This window comes from Phascolarctos cinereus, unplaced genomic scaffold (genome assembly GCF_003287225.1).
Source record: "Phascolarctos cinereus isolate Bilbo 61053 unplaced genomic scaffold, phaCin_HiC Scaffold_9;HRSCAF=440, whole genome shotgun sequence".
NCBI lineage: Eukaryota > Metazoa > Chordata > Mammalia > Diprotodontia > Phascolarctidae > Phascolarctos > Phascolarctos cinereus.
In genome coordinates this window covers 147968053-147990410 of record NW_027556402.1, presented here as the reverse complement: position 1 = coordinate 147990410, position 22358 = coordinate 147968053, and the positions used below count along the sequence as shown (strand labels likewise).

General features: G+C 37.9%; 1 protein-coding gene across 1 annotated transcript in view; it reads right to left on the bottom strand.

Annotated features, from left to right (window-relative positions):
• The window catches only part of LRRC66 (leucine rich repeat containing 66), a 31843-nt gene extending 23128 nt beyond the window's left edge, over positions 1 to 8715 (bottom strand). The window contains exons 1-2 of the mRNA XM_020990245.2: positions 8403 to 8715; positions 7617 to 8117 (exon numbers count right to left, since the gene is read on the bottom strand). Coding sequence (XP_020845904.1) covers positions 7617 to 8112 — 496 coding nt within the window. The 5' untranslated portion in view covers positions 8113 to 8117; positions 8403 to 8715. The remainder of the gene's footprint in view (positions 1 to 7616; positions 8118 to 8402) is intronic.
• Positions 8716 to 22358: the final 13643 nt, after the last annotated feature.

Below are 22358 nucleotides of genomic sequence, written 5' to 3'. Positions count from 1 at the left end.
ATTTTCCCCCCTGAAAAGCCAGTGGTTAAACATCCCAGCATGCTTCAATTTTATTCTAGAAGGATTCAAAGTTAAGTGATCATCCCATTTTATTTCTAACAATTTTCACCCTCTGATTCTAATGTTCACTTAGTTCTGGGTGGTTGCTTGAAGACTATAAACTTAACTGGAGTAATAAAATATTTGTTGGCTAATACATTGCCAAGTCTCCTGCAGGCACTTGGAAGGGAGTGTTTGCTGAAGCTGTGACAATCTGACCTGGGATCGATTCCATTATTTAAAACTATTTTAAATTGACTGGGGGAAGGGGATCTAAGAATACCACAGTCAAAAAGCCTGTGTAAGTCAAAAGCTGGTGCATCCCTGGTGTTAAATTCACCATAGGCTTCTCCTCTGTCCGCTGCACGTGCCAGCTCTTTCCCTGGGTGTTGTCCAAACAAGCAACATACTAGTAGTATCACAGCTGTCACAGAGCTCAGGAAAGTAGCTGTCATTGGGTCGGGAACAGGTGACATTGTGTTTAAAAATGAGTTTTGTTGAGTGAGATCACCTTTTTACAGAATTAGAATCACAAAATGTCAGACCCTGGAAAGGGTCTTGGGGCATCTAGTCTAGAAGTGTGGTTGAAGCAGATTAAAATGTAATTGGGAAATTAAATCTAATCAGAATGAAAATATAATTGGGAAAAACTTAACAAAAAATAAAAAGACAGTAAAACATAGATGCTGTTAATTTATGGTTTTCTAAGTCAGTATGCAACAGCAGGTCTTAGTGGCCCTGTTTCTATTTGAATTTGGCACCAACAGTCTAGCCTAACCCTTCTCATTTTTATAGCTGAAGAGCTTTGTGGTATAGGGAAATGGGTGCTAGGCTTGGTATCAAAGGGATCTGAGTTCAGATTGCTGCTTTGATACTTCCAAGCTGTGTGACCTTGGGTAAGTCACTTCTCTTTAAGTCTATAAAAATGAGGGCAATTATATTTACATTGACTATCTTAGAGGGTTGGGAGGAATGTGCTTCATCAGTCATGAAGTGCTTTGGAAATATTCAGTATTATGTGACTTGTCTGAGGTTATATAACTAATAGATGAGAGGCTTAAAACTCAGACCTTCAGTCTTTCTTCAGGTACAGAGCTTCTTACCCAAATAAATGGTTGTTACCAGTACATAAAGACCATCACCATTTTCTAGAAATGTGCAGTACTGTCTCCTGACTATACAAACTGATGTATATATCCCATGAGTATTAGCTATCTGAACTTACTCACTGAACATTTGTGAAGTATGTGTAAGGTACTATGCTCAAGGGTAGGGTCACTGTGACCAAAAAATGAAGGATCCCCTGTCCTTGAGGAACTTATATTTTGTCAGTTGGACACAACATGTACCCATATAAATAAATACAGGACAATTTGACACGGGAGCACTCAGACCTGGGAGAATCAGGAGAGGCTTCAAATGGGGACAGAAATGGAGCTGAACCAAGCTTGATTCCTGTGTGCTGGGGTGTCCTCAACAAATAATTTACTTGGACGAACACAGAGTCGTACAAACTCTCACCAAAGTAAGTTCAATCTTCTTTTTTGGATTGTGACTTGAGGTCCCTATTTATCCTTCTCTCCTCCCCTCAGCCCCAGACTGACCTCATAAAAACCAGGTTTAGTCTTTGGGGCTGACCTAAGAAGTCAATTTTTTCTTTGGGGTTCATTACCCCTGCCTGGAGTTTACTCCAGAAAAATTCATGTCTAGGTTTCCACCAAAGTGGATAAAAAGGATCCCCAACTCCCAAACAAGCCCTCAAGGAAACAAATGCATATCGAATAAAGGACAATCTATATTTCATTGAGGAGAAAATGTAGAAAATACATAGTAGTCATAGTATACACAGAAAAAAACAAAAGGCACTCGAAGGACCCAAAGAAGCCCATAAGCTCCCCCTTGGAAGGAAATTGACCTTAGGGTTGCCACTGGGGTAATGCTTTGATATTCCAGGGAAACCCTTCTTTCCCAGAGAGACTTACAAAGTCCCCCCCAAGACCTGTGCCATTCTGTGGTTTAGATTTCTACCTTAAGCAAACATACCTTGGAACAAGCATACCTTCCCATTATATTTGCACTTTTTGAATAACTCACTGAAATAGCAATCCCAATATCCTACTCTCCACTCAATGACATGGCTTCAACTCTCTTAGCTTCTCCAACTACAGGGCCATGTGAGCAATTATCTTATTTTTCCAAGAAGACTTCAGCTCAGGAAATCTCTTTCTCCAGAAAAACTGTTTTCTAACTCTTAAATTGGAGGTTACCCACAAGGTTGTATCTACCAATGAAATGTTACTTCTCTGGCCTATGAAGATAGATTAGATCATATTGCCTTGCAAAGAGAAATTTCTCCCCCTCTACCCAAGAGCTTAGAGTTCGGGAACACTGTGAATTCCTTTATCTCCCTTCACTATATGCTTCTGCAGTAATTTTGTCATTGCCATGCTATTGCTACACCTTGTTGGAAAAGCTGAACTTTTCTCAGGCCATATGGACAAGCCTATTTCCCTCTGTCATGTCTTGCTGTAAGCTGCTATCAGCTGCCCCTGGTAGGAGAGGGATGGAGAGGGGAAGGGAGAAATTCCTTCCCCAAACTCTTATAATGCTCCAGAAGAAAGGGGCAAAGAAAAAGATGAAAAGGCAAAAAAGGCAGGAAACAATCCATATGTCTCTTTTATAGTCCAGTTATCCTGACTAGAATTCCAGCCCACCAATAATATTGGGGGTAAGTCACTGAAAAACCAATCTCTGTCTTCTCTCTAAGTTGCTAAAAGGCAGGCTCACACACTATGGGAGAGAGGTATGCTCACATGTATATACTCTATAAGATGAGTTATACTTATCAAACTGATTTAGTTTTCTAAGCTCCCCAGATTGCCCCCCTGCTCCTTTCCAGGAGCATACCCAAATAATTGTCCTCAAACATGAACATAGCTGGGTATAACAGAGAAATAGTTAGATAAATCGTGGTACCTTCATGTGAGAGAATACTATAGGGTGATTAAGAGTAGGAGGAAAATACAGAAATATGGGAAGATTTTTGTGAGCTAATGCGAGGTGACACGGTGGATATGACTATATGAGAGGACAAATTACTGAAATGAATTAATTTAAATCTAACTAGTTACTAAGCAAGCTTGCTTTGGTATTCAATGTTAAGTTTGTAATAGGGATACGGATTGGACCCAGGGTTTTTATTAGTATAGGGATTTGTAGGTCAACAACTTCTTTGCAATTTATGAGCTCAGAGGATTGATTACATCGAGAGGGTAAGTGGCTTGCCCAGAGTTACACAGTCAATATGTATGAGGGAGTGACTTGAACCCAGAACTTCCTAACTTCCTGGCTGACTCTCTATCCACTACTCCACATCAACCCTCTAACTTTGTGACAACATATTTAATTTGTTTAAAAATGATTGAGTGGTGATTCCTACCAAAACTATTTTGTTTTTTCTGAGCTATTTTTTAGTTAGGGGAGAAAAAAATTAGATTCACCATTTCCTTCTAAATCCTTTTGGCTAACTTCAAGCTTAGGTCAAGGAGATCTATTGTAATGCAAACTAATAATTCATATTTATTTAATCCTTTAAAGGTTGTCAAATACTCTCCTGAGAACAATCCCATGGGCTAGATAGTATAAGTATTCTTATTCTCATTTTACAGGTGGGGAAAGTAAAGCTGAGAGAAATTAAGTAAATTATCGGTATTAAATATTAATTAAAGTATTAATAATTAAATTAAATTAATTAACTTGTTGGTCTTTATTCCTCTCCAGGTTATACCCCAGACTTTCTCTACCTACCCCAGAAACCTCTTCCTCCTAAAAGATCCCTCTGGCCCTGGAATTCACACATTGGAAGTAGCCTCTACCTTGGCTTCTCCCTTGGTTTAGCTAGCTCCTCCAGGGCCTTCTTTTAAGGAAGGTGCCCAGGCCAGCCATGTCTTCGTTCCTTTACAGGCATAGCTTCTGAATTACTCTATTTAGGGCACCGTTCAGGTACCTGGTATTCATTCCCATCTCTCCCTCTCCCCTTTCAGTTTGGTTTTATGTGAATCTTCCCCTCATTAGAATGTAAGTTCCTTGAAGACAGGGAATGTCTTTCTGCTTGTGCTGAGCACGGGATCTGGCACATGATAACTGCTTAATAACTGATTGTTGACTGACTGACTTACCCACAGTCACACAACTAGAAAGTGCCGGTGTTGTCGTTCAAACTCTTTTTTTTTCTCGTTCTAGGAGTATTCCTATTTCCATTATAACATGGCAGCCTCCCTATAGAAGGATGCCTAATGGATAATTATTTTTAAAGGCACATCTGAGGGAGAAAAAAAGGTAAACAAAAATGCATGGAAGGACAAAAAAGGAGGCCTGAATAAACTAGACTCAAAGGCACTGTAATTAAACTGTAAATTATTCCAAATATATGACTAAGCTTGTGGTGCCATGAAAAGAATTCTGGATTTAGATTCATAAGACCAGGGTTTATATCTTAGCTCTGCAGATTCCTAGATGGGTGACTTTGGGCAAATCACTTAACCTCATCTGTAAAATGAGGGGTTGGACTAGATGATGTCAAAGGGCCTTTCCCACTCAATATCTATGAATATCAGTCATGCAGAAAGAACTACGTAAGTGCTGCAGTCAAATCATTCCAGTGTTGACTCATCCAGTCACTCCACCTCTTCCTCTTTGAAACTCTCTCGGTAGAAGTGGCTGGTCATTATGGTGATAACATTTAGTACTCCTATATTCTAAGGGTGGGGTGGGGTGGGGACTAAAAATAGCATAAATGGCCATTGGGAGAAACCAGAGATGGCTCTGATCATGCAATTATTCTCTAGAGCAGGGATTCTTAACTTGGAGTCAATGAACTTTTTAAAAAAAGTTTTGATAATTATGGTTTCCTTTATAATCCTATGTATTTTATTTTATGCATTTAAAAACATTATTCTGAGACGATCCATAAACTTCACCAGACGGCCAAAGGGGTCTATGAGACGAAAAAAGTTAAGATCTCCTGCTCTATAGTAAGGGGCTCTAGGAAGCACCTCTCTCTTACCAGCCCTGCCTCCCTAAAATGTTCTTGCCACACAAACATAAATGGGAATTTGGCCACAGAGGCATGTATAAAAAACAACAAAATTACCCTGGGTTAATGTCAGATAGTACAATTAGGGAAAAATAATTAAAACCATAAAAATGCAAGGAATTGAAAAGGCCTGAAAATGAATTATATGCAGAATCATGGCAGTGATTGTATATACAAAACTAAATCCAGGGCTTCTATTTGGACTTCATTTCAAAGAATCTCAAGCCTAAAATCCCCTTATCTTCCTTCCTTCCTTCCTTCCTTCCTTCCTTCCTTCCTTCCTTCCTTCCTTCCTTCCTTCCTTCCTTTCTTTCTTTTCTTCTTTCTTTCTTTCTTTCTTTCTTTCTTTCTTTCTTTCTTCCTTTCTTCCTTCCTTCTTTCTTCCTTTCTTCCTTTCTTCTTTCTTTCTTTCTTTCTTCTTCTTTCTTTCTTTCTTTCTTTCTTTCTTTCTTTCTTTCTTTCTTTCTTTCTTTCTTTCTTTCTTTCTTTCTTTCTTTCTTTCTTTCTTTCCTTCCTTCCTTCCTTTCCTTCCTCCCTCCCTCCCCTCCCTCCTTCCTTCCTTCCTTTCATCATGTATTTTCCTCCTAGTATTTCTGGTGTAAAGTGTTTGGACTTTTCATCCCATTGATGGCATGTGTATATCTAGGAAAGTGTGACCTAATTTTATTGGGGTGGAGGGGGAGGCAAAGGTTCTATTACTACTGTACTTTCTGTACTATTTCATTAAATGCTTTCAATTTGAACTACTTATGTCTTCTGCCTTATTGGCAAAAGTAACTACATTTACAAGGGCTCATGAACTGTGGTTTCGAGTTGATGAGGATGTTCTAAGTGTCTTGAACTTGGGACAGCTTTGTGAATTGCTGCACATGTGAGGGGTGGAAATGGGTGGGATGCCGCTGATGCTACATAGTCTTGACTTCAAATTACTACAGAAAATACTGAGACTAGAGAAGTTCGGTAACTTGTTCAAGGTACAACAATAAGTTAGATTTTGAACTTAGGCCCTCTAAGTCCAGATTCAGGGCTCTTTGATTACATATACTAGACTGGTGCAGAGCAAAGTGGTATTTGATGTCTGAGATGTCCAAATGTTAGCACTACAACCTCTAGATTATCAGTATAGCAAAGGGTAATAAATATACCCTTCACAGGCTATGGAGGAAAAGGGCCCACCACCTTATTAAAAAGAAAAGAAAACAAAACATCTGACCTCATTCCATGACATATAAAAGAGAAAGGTCAATAAGTTATGTCCCAAAAGGACAGGGAAGGAGGAAGCCATTCTTTTCTACACAATTCCATTGATATTATCCCCAGAATAATTATCTCTTCAACTCTAGGCCACCATTATCCAAAAGATGCTAAAAGCAAGTTTGGAGGGAAGACATAAAAAACAGAAAATGGAATATAAGAACTCAATGGAAAAGTTTAATGGGTACAAATTGGGATGGAGAAAAGATGGTAATCTTCTAATAAATATTTGTTTGCATGCCCTTCAATGCTTAGCATAGTGTCTTACACATAATAAATGCTTAATAAATTTTGACTGAATATGTAAATATCTCAAAACCTACCACCCCCCACCAAAAAAAAGTATAGTAAAGTGAATAACATAATGTAATGAAAAGAAGGTAAGGCAAATTTAGACTGAATAGTAAGATATGTTTCCTAGAATAAAACACTGCATTATTGAATAGTCTCCCAAGAGAATCAGTAAAAACACCATTTATTACTTAGAACATTTACTATCAGATTGGAGCCCTGGAAGGGGTAATCTTGTTATGGAAGGAGGCTAGAGTCTTGTTAGGAATTAGAGATGGGTATGGGATTGTGATTTTGTTACATTTTGACAGCATAATGTATTTCTGTAAGTTTGTTCTGCAAGTAGAGGAAGAAAATTCAACAGGCAAAGGTACCTTACATACTAACAGACAGAAATATCATATTTTTGATCCTCATCTCCAGACCACTGGGCAAGCTGTGGTATAAATATACCCTAATAAGATAAGAAAATCGAAAATGCTCTCTTTAGTAATAACACTGAAGTTAAATCCAGTTCTCTGTCAAATGATTCAGATCCAAACCTAGTCATTTCTTTAGAACCTTTTGTCACTGGGATAATTTGGTATACTCAGTAATTAACAGATGATCACATAAAAGGCAATTTAAAATCCAGCAGTCATATACTTCCTAATGTACTTTGAGAAGCTGACATTATCAAGAATGAAATTTATATCATGGGAAAGAAAACCAATATCTATAAATCCTTTAAGTTATAGCACTAAAATTATACTAAATTTAAGACTCTTCTTTTAAAGACCACACCTGCTCTAAAGACAGCAGACTGCTTTCTTTTCAGGTCTAATTCTATGCAAGTAGAACTGAAAGCTAGTATGGACCCATATTTACACAAAGGCACCCTAAGTCAAGTGGACACATTTATTGCATACTGCATTCTATTTTTCATACTTACACTTACCCCCAGGAGTAGCATTAAGATGATTTCTTTGAATTGACAAAACTTTGAGAGATGTAAAGACATTTCTGAAACCCTTGCTTGGGCATTTCCCCAATAAGCTGCTATGTCTCTGTAGAACCAAAGAGATGGAGTGGATTTCGTTGTCATTCAGGTTTAACATTTCCAAAGAGGGAAAACACATAAAAGAGCTGAAAGTTAGCTCAGATATCCTATTGTTACTAAGGTTCAGGTGTTTTATGGTCCAATCTTCCTTTTCCGTGTTAGACACTGAGAGAGCTCTAATGGAATTGTAACTTAAATCCACTGTGGTCACTGTTTGTGGTATAGCCATTGGCATATCAGATTTTCCAGTAAAAGAACAATCCATCAAAAGGTCCCCATTCCATCGACATTCAGAGTGAGACCGACTATCAAGTTTTCTCGATGTGGTTGCTGCTATTCTGGTAAAATAAAGACTGAGCGCTACAGTGATCACATTGAGGTAAGAGCTTTTCATAATGCCTATTGGAAAAAAAACAAAAGGAAAATGAATTATATTATTCACATACAGCAACATTTTTCAAGCTAGAAGCAAATAGAAAGATGCATATCCAAACCAAAAGAATTTTAAGTTTTTTTAAAAAAGAACTTGCTTGCTTCTGATACCAAACATTTTAGTTCTTAAAGATTTTTTTTTGCTAAGATTTGTGTCCCAAAAGAGAAAAGATTTCACCAAGTTAATGTCTGTATCACTTTAAAACAATTAATCTAATTTTTCTGAAAGTAATTTACTCCCCTGGGTCTCACCTTTAAAATGCTTCTGTTTTTTTCGACACCCGTCACACAGCAGTCCCCCGGCAGTCTACTTTGGAATTAGTGAAACATTATCAACGTTTGAGACTTTGCTGCTTCCTCCCTGGTTCTACGGAAGGAGCAAAGTCGATTAAGCTTATCTACAATTGTTTCCCGAGTGAGACATGTGGCTTATTATTAGAGCACTGAGTGGCAGAAAGTTCAATGGGTCAAACAGATCCTGTATGCTAAGAATTTATGTGCAAATTAAATCAATAAGTAGGAAAGGAGGTGGCTTTTGCATCTTTGTTTTTGCAGGTGTTTTGAAAACATTATCACTCTCAGGTTATAAGACTTAGGAACACACCATGTGGATTGGTTTGGTTTTTAAAACCTTGTTTTTCCCACATCCATACAAGTGCAGCCCGGTACCATCAAACATCCGGAACCTTTTTAGGGTTAGTCCTGACTGAGAAAGCTGTAAGTACCACATTCATTTGAATATAGGCTATTTGAATATATAAACCTCATCCCCAAAAGGAGAATTCTCAGTGGAAAATAATTGCCCCAAGTGATTTTAAAAAATCGATCTATTTGAGATAAACATTATTTTTTAAACTTTATTGATGGCTTTTGTTTTTACATCACCTTCATTTCCAAATATATCCTTCCAATCCTACTCCAAACCAGGGACTTACTCCACGTAACAAAAAATGAAAAAGAAAAGAAAAAAAAGAAAGTTCAACAAAATTAAGCAATATAGCTATTGAATCTGTCAGTACATGCAAAGTTCCTCATCCACAGTCCCCAACTTCTCTAGTTAAGTGGGGGAAAGGAGACATTTTCTTATTTCAATTTTAGGGACAAACTTAGTCATTGCAATTATACAATATTAATTTTATTTTTTATATTCTTTACATTGAAGCTTTTTTTTCCCAAAAAGGTAAATAACTTTGATCACACAAATATGTAAAGTATCATAGAAGACTAAAAGGGACCCAAGGAAAATGAGGTGATTTGAATGGGCAAATGAACATGGGAAGTTCTTTATCTTATAAAATGAGGCAGTTAGAGTGGGAGGTGATATCTAAGATTCTTTCTAGCTCTAAATCCTATGATCCTGATGCAGGGAGTACACTGATTCATAAGATCAGAATTCTGGAGCTGGGATGGACTTTATAAATCTATATAATCTCGTCTAATCACTTCATCTAGAGGTAAAGAAATGGAGGCCCCAGGAAGTCACACAAATAGCAGGAAGTTGAACCAGGATTCAAATTCAGGTTCTCTAATTCTGTATCCAGAGGGGAGGAATAGCATGATGGTCACCAACCTTTGTCTCTCTTTTTCATCCAGCCCTGTGATCCAGCCCATAGACCACAACTACATCATGAGAGTTGAAAAAAATTGAAAGGATTTTTTTCACTCCAAGTTCTACTAGTTTCAACTGATACAAAACTGAATTTCAGCCATTTTCTCCTAAACCCCAACAAGGTAGCCCAAGAAAAGCAGTTTAAAATTCAGATTTTAAATCCCTAAAGGCTAGTTGCTTTAGAGTTATCAAAAAGAAATAAAAATAGCATGAGGTTTTTCAGTGATGGGGCTATTGCTGAACAAAAAAGGCTATGTTACAGCTAAAGACTGGCAGAAGACAGCAAGGAACAACAGCGGCTTGGAGTGATGTTTCTCAGGGCAGTGAGATGTGCAGTGGATAGGGTACTGGGCTTGGAATCAGGAAGGCTCATCTTCATGAGTTCAAATAATCTACTGCTGAATCTAGTGGTCTTTTTTTCTTTATTCTCATCCTTTTTGACCTCCCTATAGTATTTATCATGGTTACACACTCCTGTCTTCTGGACAGTCTCTCTTTGGTGGGTTTTCATGACCCTACTTTGTTGTTGTTCTCTTCCTTACATAACTTCTCTTAAAAATAATTATTTTAATTATTTTTCTGAACCTAAACATTAAAAACCAGAATAGTTCCATGCACACAGTTTCTATATGAAACGAATCTTCATTTTATATCACTTGCTCTAAAGAGAAAGTTTCCAAGGAATTCTATGCACTACTTATGTGCTTCCTTCTGTTTCCATCCTGTGCATTTTAAAAATGTTTTAGTGACCTGCTTTTTGGCTAACCCTCTAAAAAACAAACAAATAAACCCTCTTGTAACAAATAAACATAGTCAAGCAAAATGAATTCACACCATGGTCATGTCCAAAAATGTACGCCTCTTTCTGTACTTTGTGTTTGTCATCTGTCTGTCAAGAATAGGTAACCCACTTGATCACAGGTCCTTTGGAGACATGGTTGGTCTTTGTATTGATCACAGTTCTTAAATCTTTGAAATTTGTTTTCTTTATAGAGTTGTCATCGTGTGAATTATTCTCCTGATTTTACCCACTTCACTCTACCTTAATTGATACTACACAGGATTTTCTGGAATCATCCCTTTCATAACTTCTTACAGTAATATCCCATTATATTCATGTGTTGCAATTTATTCAGCCACTCCCCAATTGACAGACATCCCCTTATATTCTAGTTCTTTGCTTTTTCCATTTTAATTCCCCAATTCACTTTGCTGGTGGTTATTCCCTCTCTGTTATTAGCTTTCCTCTTAACTCACTCTTCCCACTCTCCTTCCCAGTCTCCACTTATTTTTCTGTTGACTTTGATGTATGCTCTTCTCTACGCCCCAATTATGAGGAATGACAAATTCTCTGTCTTTCTCCTTTCTATACTTGTGTGTTTTTTTATTCTTTCTTTTCTTTTCCCTCTTAAACCCTGAGAACAGAACCAGTCCACCCCCTAGGTCCTCTGTTTTTGTTAGTTAACTCACTCAATACCCTTTGAAGATACTAAGGTGGTTAGGGAACACTTGCTACTTCCCTCTGTATTAGAACGCTAGCACTGCGCCACTACATACCTCCTTCCAACTGCTCAAATGAATTTACTTTTCTAGATTTCTCTCGAATCTTGTGTTTGCATTTCAAAATTCTTACTCAGCCCTGTCTTTTCATCAGGAATGCTTTTCAAAGTCTTCTCTTCTATTTTAAGATCCATTTCCCCCCTATAGATTTATACTCAGCTTTGCAGGGTAGGTTATTCTTGGTGCAAGCCTATCTTTTTCCCTTTTGAATACTATATTCCCAGATCTCTTCTTTTTTAAAATAGAAATTTCCAAGTCTTGTATGTTCCTAACTATAGTTCCTTAATGCTTGAGCTGCTTCTTTCTGGATGCTCGAAGTCTTTTTTTTTTCTTTTATATGAGAGTTCTGGATTTTGGCTATGACATTCCTGGGACTTTTCCTTTTGAGGTTTATTTTAGGACAAGGTTTGTGGATTCTTTCATCTTTACTTTCCTCTCTGGTTCTAATAAATCTAGGTAGCTTTCATTTACAATTTCTTAAGATATGGTGCACTGGACTCAAGATATAGAATTAGCCAATCAAGATGCAGAATTAGCCAATGTGAGAATTTGTCTGTCTTAATTGTACATATTTATTATAAGGGGGAAATTGGGAGGGAGAAAAAAAAGTAAATGCTTAACTAAAAAAATTCTAAATAAAAAAAAGAAATATAATTTCCAGTTTTTTTTTAAATCACAGTTTTCAAGGAATCTAGTAATTCCCAAATTATCTTTTCTTGACTTGTTTTCCAGTTTGTTTTTTTCTTTTATATCAGGTATCCTATGAACTTGAAGATTTTTCCGGAGTAAGTACAAGGGAGGAAGGCAGTCTCAGTTAACAAACATTTGCTATTGTTCAGGTAGCCATCTTGGTCTGAAGCATAACTGATTCTCTCCCTGGCATAGGTGTAGACCAATGGACTCCATCTTGGGTCCTCTCCTCTTCTTTCTCTACACTCTTTCTTGGTGATCTTATCCTCTCCCGTTGATTCACTTATCATCTTTATGTTGAAGATTCTCAAGTCCAGTCCTCATCTCTCTCCTGAGCTCCAATCCCACATCTCACACTGTTAGACAGCTCCAAATGGAACTCCAATATACATCTCAAATTCAATGTATCCAAAAAAGAACTCACCTCTTAAATCCACCAGTCCTCCTAACCCTTCTATTTCTTTTGAGGGCATTATAGTCACCCAGTTTTACAACCTAGCCATCTTCCTGGATTCTTCACTCTCTTACTTATCACCAATAGCCAATCAGTTGCTAAGTTCTCTCAACTCCATCAAAATCTCTCAAATCCTTCCCCCTTTTCTGTACTTATGCCAGCACCATCCCTAGACCAGGCCCTCTTCACTTCTTGCCTAGACCACTGAAATAGTCTTCTCATTTCTTGCCAGCTGCTCAATTGACTTTCCTAAGGCAAATATCTGATGATCTCAGTCTTCCGTTCAAGAAGCTACAGAGATGCCTCATTGCCTAGAGAATCAAATATAAACTTCTGTATTTAGCTTTTAAAGTCCTTCATAATTTGGCTCTAGTCTATGTTTCTAGACTGATTACATGCTATTTCCCTTTGCACACTCTAAATTCTGGCCAAATTGGCCTTCTTTCTGTTCTTCACAAATGATATTCCATCTTTGCTTGGGCTGTCTGCCAAGTCTAGAATGCTCTCCTTCCTCACCCGTACCTCTTGAAGCTCTTATCTTCCTTCAAGGCCCAACTCAAGTGCCATCATCTTCAGGAGCCCTTCTCTGCCTCCCTAAGTTGCTAATGCCCCTAACCACTTTGCATTTGTTTTGCCCCAACCACTTTACATTATTTATTTTGTATGTTTCTTGTATTGTATTTACTTATCTGTGAAGTTACTGTATTCTGGTAGATTGTAAGCTCCCCATGGGAGAGACTTCTTCACTTTTGCATCTGTTTCTGTTGTGTTCAGTTCTAGGGGAATTATTATCAGAAGGACCTTGATAAACTGGAGAATGTCCAGAAGAGTTCAAACAAGATGGTGAAAGGTCTTGAGTCATTTTCCAAGGATGATTGGTTGCAAGAATTGGGGATGTTTAGCCTGGAGAAGAAAAGCTTCAAAGAGTACATGCTAGTTGGGTTCAAGTATTTGAAGAATAGTCATGTGGAAGAAAGATTAGACTTGTTCTGTTTGGCCCTATAAGAAAGAGCTGGGAACAATAGGTAGAAATCACAAAAAAGACAAATTTAGGTTTGATGATGGGAAACAAGTAGAGTTATCTAAGAGAGGATGGGTGGCTTCAGGAGATAGTGGGTTCCCCTTACCTCCTTTGGAGGTCTTCAAGAAGAGATTGGATTGCTATTTGTGGAGTGTTATCATACAGACCCCTTCTTGGGTGTGGGCTACATTGGATGGCCACTGATGTTCCTTCCAATTACAGAATTCTGATTCATGGGGCAGAGAATCTTTGGAAATCATATCATTGCAAATTCCCTTTTTTTAATAGTATTTTTTTCCAATTATATGTGAAGATAGTTTTCAATATTTGCTTTTATAAGATTTTGAGTTCCAAATTTTTCTCCCTCCCTGCCTTCTCTATGATTTGTTGTTTGACCCACTCATTCCTTAGGATTAGATTATTTAGCTCCAATTAGTTTTTAGTCTGTCTTTCCTTGGCCCTTTATTACACATACTTTTTATTGCATCATGATATGAAAAGGATGCATTTAATAATTTCTGCCTTTCTGCATTTGATTATGAGGGTTTTTTTTAGTGATTTAGGGATTTTTAAAATTATTAATTTTTTTTTAATTTTTAGGCAATTGGGGTTAAGTGCCTTGCCCAGGGTCACACAGCTAGTAAGTGTCCAGTGTTCAGTCTGAGGCCGGATTTGAACTCAGGTCCTCCTGACTTCAGGCTGGTGCTCTATCCACTGAGCCACCTAGCTGCCCCTGATTATGAGGTTTTTATGCCCTAATACATGATCAGTTTTTGTGTAGGTGCCATGTACTGCTGAGAAAAAGGCATATTTCTTTCTAGCCCCATTCATTTTTCTTTAGAAGTCTATCATATCTAACTTTTCTAAAATTCTATCCACCTCCTTAACTTCTTTCTTGTTTATTTTGTGGTTAGGTTTATATAGGTCTAAGAGGGGGAGGCTGAGGTCTCCCACTAGTATAATAGTGTCTATTTCTTCCTGTAACTCACTTAACTTTTCCTCTAAGAATTTGGATGCTATACCACTTGGTGCATATATTTTTAGTATTGATATGACTTTCTTGTCTGTGGTACCTTTTTAGCAAGATGTAGTTTCCTTCCTTATCTCTTTTAATTAGATTTAGTTTTGCTTTTGCTTTGTCTGAGATCAGAATTGCTACCCCTGGTTTCTTTTTTTTTTTTTTTACTTCAGCTGAGGCATACCATATCCTGCTCCAACCTTTTACATTTACTCTGTGTATATCTCTCTGCTTCAAATGTATTTCTTGTAATATGGCAGGATTCTGGTTTTTAATCCATTCTGCTATCTGTTTCTGTTTTATGGGAGAGTTCACCCATTCACAGTCATAGTTATGATTACTAACTGTCTATTTCCTTCCATCCTATTTCCCCCCGTTTATACTTTTCTCTCTCCTTTCACCCTGCCCCTCCTCATCAGAGTTTTGCTTCTGATCACCATCTCCCTTAATCTGCCCTTTCTTCTATCATACCCTCCCTTTTTCGCCTTTCCCCTCCTACTTCCCTATGGGGTAAGATAGATTTCTTTACCCAACTGAGAGTGTATGTTATTTCCTCTTTGAGCCAAATCTGATGGGAGTAAAGTTCAAACAATGCTCACCCCTCCATTCTTTTCTTCTACTGTTCTTGTGTACCTTTTCATGTGATTTACCCCATTCTGCCTCTCCCTTTCCTCTTCTTCTGGTACAATCTTTTTTGTTCACCCTTTAATTTTTTTTTTAATATTATCACATCAAAGTCAACTTATATCCATATTCTCTGTCTATGTATACTCCTAACTTTCCTAATAGAAATACAGTACTCAAGAGTTACAAGTATGATCTTCCTGTGTAAGGAAAACAGTTTAAATCTTATTAAATAACATATTTTTTTTCTTTTTCCTGTTTACCTTCTTATGCCTCTATTGAGTCTTGTATTTGAAGTTTGAATTTTCTGTTCAGCTCTGGTCTTTTCATCAGCAAAGTTTGAAAGCCCTCTATTTCATTGAATGTCCATCTTTTCTCCAGAAAGATTATGCTCAGTTTTGCTGGGTAGTTGATTCTTGGTTGTAATCTAAGCTCCTTTGCCTTCTGGAACATCATATTCCAAGCCTCCAATCCTTTAATGTAGAAGCTGGTAAGTCCTGTGTAACCTTTACTGTGGCTCCTTGATATTTGAAACGTTTTGTTCTTGCTGCTTGCAGTATTTTCTCCTTGACCTGATAAATCTGGAATTTGGCTACAATATTCCTTGGAGTTTTCATTTTGGGATCTCTTTCAGGAGGTGATTGGTGGATTCTTTCAATGATAATTTTACCCTCTGGTTCTAGGATATGAGGGCAGTTTTCCATGATAATTTCTTGAAAGATGCTGTCCAGGCTCTTCTTCTTCTCCTTCTCTTCTTCTTCTTCTTCTTCTTCTTCTTCTTCTTCTTCTTCTTCTTCTTCTTCTTCTTCTTCTTCTTCTTCTTCTTCTTTAAATCATGGCCTTCAGGTAGTCCAATAATTCTTTTTTTTTCCCCAAATTTTTTCCAAATTTTTTTTTTAAATTTTAACACGTGTTTTTAAAACTTTGGGTTACAAATTTTCTCCCTTCCTCCCTTCCCACCCATCCTCATTGAAAAGGCAAGCATCTCCGTACAGGTTATAGATGTGTAGTCATGCAAAACACTTCCATAGTAGTCATGTTGTGAAAAACTAAATATATTTCCCTTCATCCTATCCTACCCCCCATTTATCCTATTCTCTCTTTTGACCCTGTCCCTCCTCAGAAGTGTTTGCTTTTGATTATCCCCTTTCCCAATCTGCTCTCCCCTCTATCAACCCCCTGCTCTCTTGTCCCCTTCCCCCCTTATTTTCCTGTAGGGTAAGATAGATTTCCATACCCCATTGTATATGTTATTCCCTCCTTAAACCAAATCCTATGAGAATAAGATTCACTCATTCCCTCACCTTCCCTCATTTCCCTTCCACTGTAAAAGCCTTTTCTTGTCTGTTTCATGTGAGATAATTTACCCCATTCCACTTCTCCCTTTCTCCTTCTCCCAGTATAATCCTCCCTCATCCTTTAATTTTATTTTCCAGATACCACCCCTTCATCTTCAACTCACCCTGTGCCCTCTATCTATCTATCTATACATACATATAATTTTTTTCCCCTCCCACTACTCTAACACTGACAAAGGACTCATGAGTTACAAATATCATCTTTCCCCACAGGAATGTAAACAATTCAACCTTAATAAGTCTCTTATGATTTCTCTTTCCTGTTTACCTCTTCCATGTTTCACTTGAGTCTTGTATTTGAAAGTCAAACTTTATATTCAGCTCTGGTCTTTTTCCTCAGGAATGCTTGCAAGTCCCCTATTTCATTGAATGACCATGTTTTACCCTAAAGGGTTACACTCAGTTTTGCTGGGTAGGTGATAGTCCAATAATTCTTAAATGATCTCTCCTGAATCTATTTTCCAGGTCGGTTGTTTTTCCAATGAGGTATTTTACATTGCCTTCTATTTTTTCATTCTTTTGATTTTGTTTGACTGATCCTTGATGTTTCATAGAGTCATTAGCTTCCACTTGGCCCTATTCTGGTTCTTAAGGAATTATTTTCCTCAGTAGCTTTTGTACCTTCATTTGGCCAATTCTACTTTTAAAGGAGTTGCTTTCTTCAGTGAATTTTTTTTCCCCCCGTTGGGCCAATGGAGTTGTTTTCTTTAGTTAATTTTGGTGCTTTCTTTTCCAAGATGTTGACTCTTTTTTTTCATAATTCTCCTGCATAGCTCATTTCTTTCCCAGTTTTCCTTCTACCTCTCTTACTTGATTTTTACAATCCTTTTTGAGCACTTCCAAGAGGACTTTTTGGGCTTGAGACAAATTCACATTTCCCTTTTGAGGCTTCACATGTAGGCATTGTCCTCTTCTGGTCTGTATTTTGATCTTCCCTGTTGCCATAGTAGCCTTCTATGGTCAGGGCTCTTTTCTGTTTCTTACTCAGTTTCCAGCCTGTTTGTGACTTTTAAAGTGAAGCTCTGTCCCTGGGGCACTATCCCAAGCTTCTTATGCTGAGGACTAGGGGCCTGGTCACTGGCTGTCCATATTGGGCCTTCAGGTGCTTGGGACTTGCCCACTGGGCTGGGAGTGGCCCTTCCTAGTTGCATCTGTTGTGTCAAGGTTCTGGGGCTCACAATTTGCCTTCCATGCTGAGGCTGGAGGCCTCACTGCGGGGCTGCTGCGCCAGGACTGAGGGGGTCTCGTTTACTGATCTGTGTTATGGCTAAGAGCTTCCTGCTGGCTTGCATGGATACTGTCTGTGCTGGGCTGTGCTCCCCTTTTACCCAAGTGAGATAGACCCTGAAGTCCTAAGTTATGTTAAGCTGGAAAATTGTTTCACTCCTTCTTTTTGTGGGTTCTGTTGCTCCAGAATTTAGAAGCTTGACTTAACATTGTTTCTGAGGGAAACTGGGGAGAGCTTAGGCAACTTCCTGCCTCCTCTCTGCCATCTTGGCTCTGCCTCCCCCCAATTCCAAATTCTTTTTCTTTAAATTTTAAACTTAAATACACAATAAAAAAGAAAAAGAAACATAAACTTATATATTAAAACTTAAATACCAAACAAGAAAAAAAAAGCATTGCCATGTGCATAGCAGAATGTAAGAGGATTCAAAATGTACAATAAATCTCCATTTCATGAAAGCCTATATAATAAATACTAAGCATTGTGGTCAGAGCTCTCCATCTTTTCTTTGCTTCCTTGTAAGTTTTCTTTTGTTCTCTGCTGTGCTCTTTTTACTTTGTTCTTTTTCCCCATCTTCCTCCCCCTTACCTTACCCAAGAAGGCTATAATTACACATTTTTTGTAAAAAAGTGGGGTGCAACCATTATGTGAAGCTTTAAAAAATTGTGCTAGTATTACTTAAAAATCATTTATTACTAAATTGTCTTTGGTACAAGATTAGGATACACATAATACTCATGAATATACATTAAAATTGGGAAGATGCAAGTCTTACCATATCACATGACTTTCTCATGGCAGCTTTGCCTGCCTGCCCAGTCCCCTTGTGCCTACGGCTCTTCTTTGGGTTGAGTGACAATACCGTTAGTACTGCAGTGCTCTAAACAAGCCATACAAGCCAGCTTTCAGAAATATACTGACAGTATGTGCACGCTGAGAATTCTAGGCTCGAAGCTTGCAATGTGTGAGAGATAAATGCGTATCCCTATGCCACCAATAAATACATTGCTGCTCTGTTTACTTTTTAAGCAGCGTGATGAACAGAATTATGCCATGCAACAATTCCATGATGAAAGGTTACAAACCAATTTTTGGACTAAAAAAACAGGGTGTGACGATTATGTGGTGAAATATGGTAAGTGTGGATTATTTACATACATATGCATGTATATGTATGTAGATATGGACATACATAGTATGTATATACACATACACACACCACACACACACACACACACATATATACATACATACATACATATACACATATATACATAAAATTCCTAATTCTTAAAAGAATTTCATTAGACTGTAAGTTATCAATTTTATCAGACAGGTTCTGGTCATTTTCCCCTTTGAAACGCCTATCCTTTGTGTTCCTTCCTTTGTATTTCCATTGCTGCTACCTGAAGACTTGTTACCTCAAATCCGGACAACTGCAACAGCTAAGCATCCTTCATTTTAGTCTCTTTCCCCTCTAATCCACACTACATAAGACATTGAAGATTAACTTTCCCCAAATGTCAATTTTGCCATCTCATTGTTTCCTGGTTACAAACTTCCCATTATTCATTGGTGTTGATAGATAAAGTTTGAATTGTTTAGGAATCCAGGGCTCTTCATGGTGGAGCACCAGGGTACCTATGCAAATTTATTTCTCACTGTGGTTTAATGTAAGCCTTCCTTCCCTTTTCATCAGACTATTCTCCCTGAGCTCTCAGTGGGGACTAAATATCTTCCTGTCAAAGTCCTCCTCTGATAACATCATGGTACAGAGGTGTACCTGGGTTTCTATACTTAACTGGGGTTGTAAGGAGCTGAGCAACCTACTTCCATTCAAGCAGCCATCTTGGTTGGAAGCCAAGAAGTTGGAATCTTCAAACTAAAGGTGAACTTGATTTTAATTCCTGGCAAAATTCCTGGAGCACATTATTAAACAGATAGTTTGTGATTACTTAAGAAGGAAACAGTGATTACTATGAAGCAGTATTGGTTCATTAAGAACAAGTCATTTTAGACATCTCATTGCGTTTGTTTGACAGGTTTACTTACTGGTACATCAGGGAAATAACGGAGGCATGATATGTCTGGAATTCAGCATGGCATTTGGCACAACAACAATATAATAACTAACATGTATGTAGCTCTTTAAGTTATGCAAAGCACCTTACACATATTAACAATATCTTTGTGGACAAGGGCTGAAGAAATCTTGTGATGAGAGCATAGTTAAATGGATATAGAATTGGCTGAACACCTGGACTCCAAAAATGATGATTAATAGATTTGCGCCAATCAGGAGGATTTTAGTGGAGTGCCCCAAGAATCAATTCTTGACCCTACCTCTATTCAACCTGGTTATCAATGTCTTGGATGAATATGTTTGTGAAATGTGCAGACAATATGAAGCCACCTATAAAGAAAGAGCTAACATACTGGACAAAAAGAATTAGGACATCAAAAGATCCTGACAGGCCAGAATGAGTTGGTAAATCTAAGAAAAGTGAAATTTAAGAAGGCTAAATGTTGAATATCTACTTTTAGGTTAAAAAAAATGGCACAAGTATAGTATTGGGGATGTAATATGGCATGTGAAAATGCTGAAATGCTGAAAGCTTGTGAGTCAACAACATGACGTGCAGGGCAAATTAAAAGGCTAGAGGTAGCTTTGTCAGGCTGCTAACTATTCGTTATACATTTAAGTAACACTTTATGATTGGCAAAGTTTGTTATATGTTATCTGTTTTGAGTTTCACAATAACCCTCTGAGGCAGAGTGTCATTTCCAGCTAAGGCAACACTTAGCACAGTGCTCAGCACATAGTAGGCGCTTAATTGTGTTTATTGACTGCTTGGTTTATTGATTTTTACAGATGAAGTCTTCTTAACTTTGAGGTCAGCCCTCAATGGCACCGTATCATGTCGATGCCTCTCCATAAGTGAAGCAGTGTCCAGACTGAAGAAGGGGTTAGCCCCACTCTCCTTTACCCTGGTCAGATCACATATACAATATTGCTTTGGCTTTGGGCATCCCCTTTATGGAAGACAACTGACAACTGTGTGAAGAGAAGGATGATAGGATGGCAAAAAGACCTGAAACTACACTATACAGGGCAAAATAAAAGGAACTGAAGATATTGAGTCTAGATAAAAGAAGGCTTCGAGGGTTATGAGAAATATCTTAAAGAATTTGAACTAGGAGTGATGGATCTAAGTTTGTTTCATTGGATTCACTTCCTAACTACAAGCTTTTACCCATATACAACTGTCTTCTCAGAATAATGTTTTTAAATAATTGAAGGAAATGCTAAATTTCAGTTAGGGTTTAGTAAAAATACAGATGTAATTTTTTCCCTCATCAAAATTCATGGGCCCTCACAAATCTGTTCACAGATCCCCTTGGAATTTGTTAACTACAGGTTAAGAACTTCTGTTACAGAGTCTCAACCCATCCTCTCCTCCAAACCTACCCCCCCCCCCCCCCCCCCCCCGCACTTGAATGACTAGAAATGATCCCATCAAAAACTATCTCGGCTATAAAGACCTGGGAGATTTAGTAGATGGGGTTAGAAGAGTTTTGTAACAAGAGTTACAAATAGGCCAGAAAACATGGTGGTGAGATATTTAGAACATTTTTTTGTTTTATGGAATTTCAGGGGGCTAAATTTGTAAAATATCTGTCTCCTTATTTATAAGTACAATATTTAAATATACAAATATTTATCAAACTAATTATAGATACAATGCAAAAATAGATGGAAAGTATACCCTGCTCTCAGGAGAATCTAAAGTGGAGAAAGACAAGCATAGAAATAAATATGATAAGGGATAGTGAGATAAGTGTAAAGGAAAGATCCAAGCAAAGCACCAGGAGTAATTTGAGTAGGAGAGATCTTTCAGCTGGGAGGATGGGAAGGAATGGGATAGGGCAGGGAAGGTTTCAGAAAAGAGGCACCTGAGTAAGGCTTTGAAGGAAGGGAGGAACTTTGGAAAAAAAGATTGTGCTATCCTTTGAAGAGAAATATACAGCTAAAGATGATCTTTTGAAAGGAGATTTAAAAATTCCCTGCTTCTATGGGAAAAAAAAAATAAACCTTTTTCCTTTTTTTTTTTTTTTGGTTTGTTTGTTTTGTTCTTATTAGGTCCCCTTTTAAAATAATCTTGCTAGGTCAATCAATAGACATGCTTTACGGTGATACTCAAGATATGCAAAGTTAGAGAATCTACCCGAAAGGTTCACATGGACTATTTGTGCCCGACCTGTGGCAGAACATTCCAAGCTCATATCAGTCTGATCAACCACAGTCAGACACATTGTAACTTGACTCTAGCATAGTGATGTAATTTTGGTCTTCTATGAAAATAAAGGACAACAACCATTACTGGGATAGAACCCATATTTTCCTAATGCAACTGCCGTCAGCTCCAGCTTTCCTGACTTGCCTCCACAATCCCACTTCCCTCATGCTGCCCTCCCCACAACATGATTGGCTTCAGCTTCTCTGACGTGGCTTCTTATCAAGAGGCACAAAGTCCCCGGGGACTGCGTCTGTGCCTCTCAGACTTGAAGGGTGCCTGAGGCCATACCAGTTGCTATACCCCATGACATACTGACTAGATACATTCTAAGTGCGCCAATATCCTTTT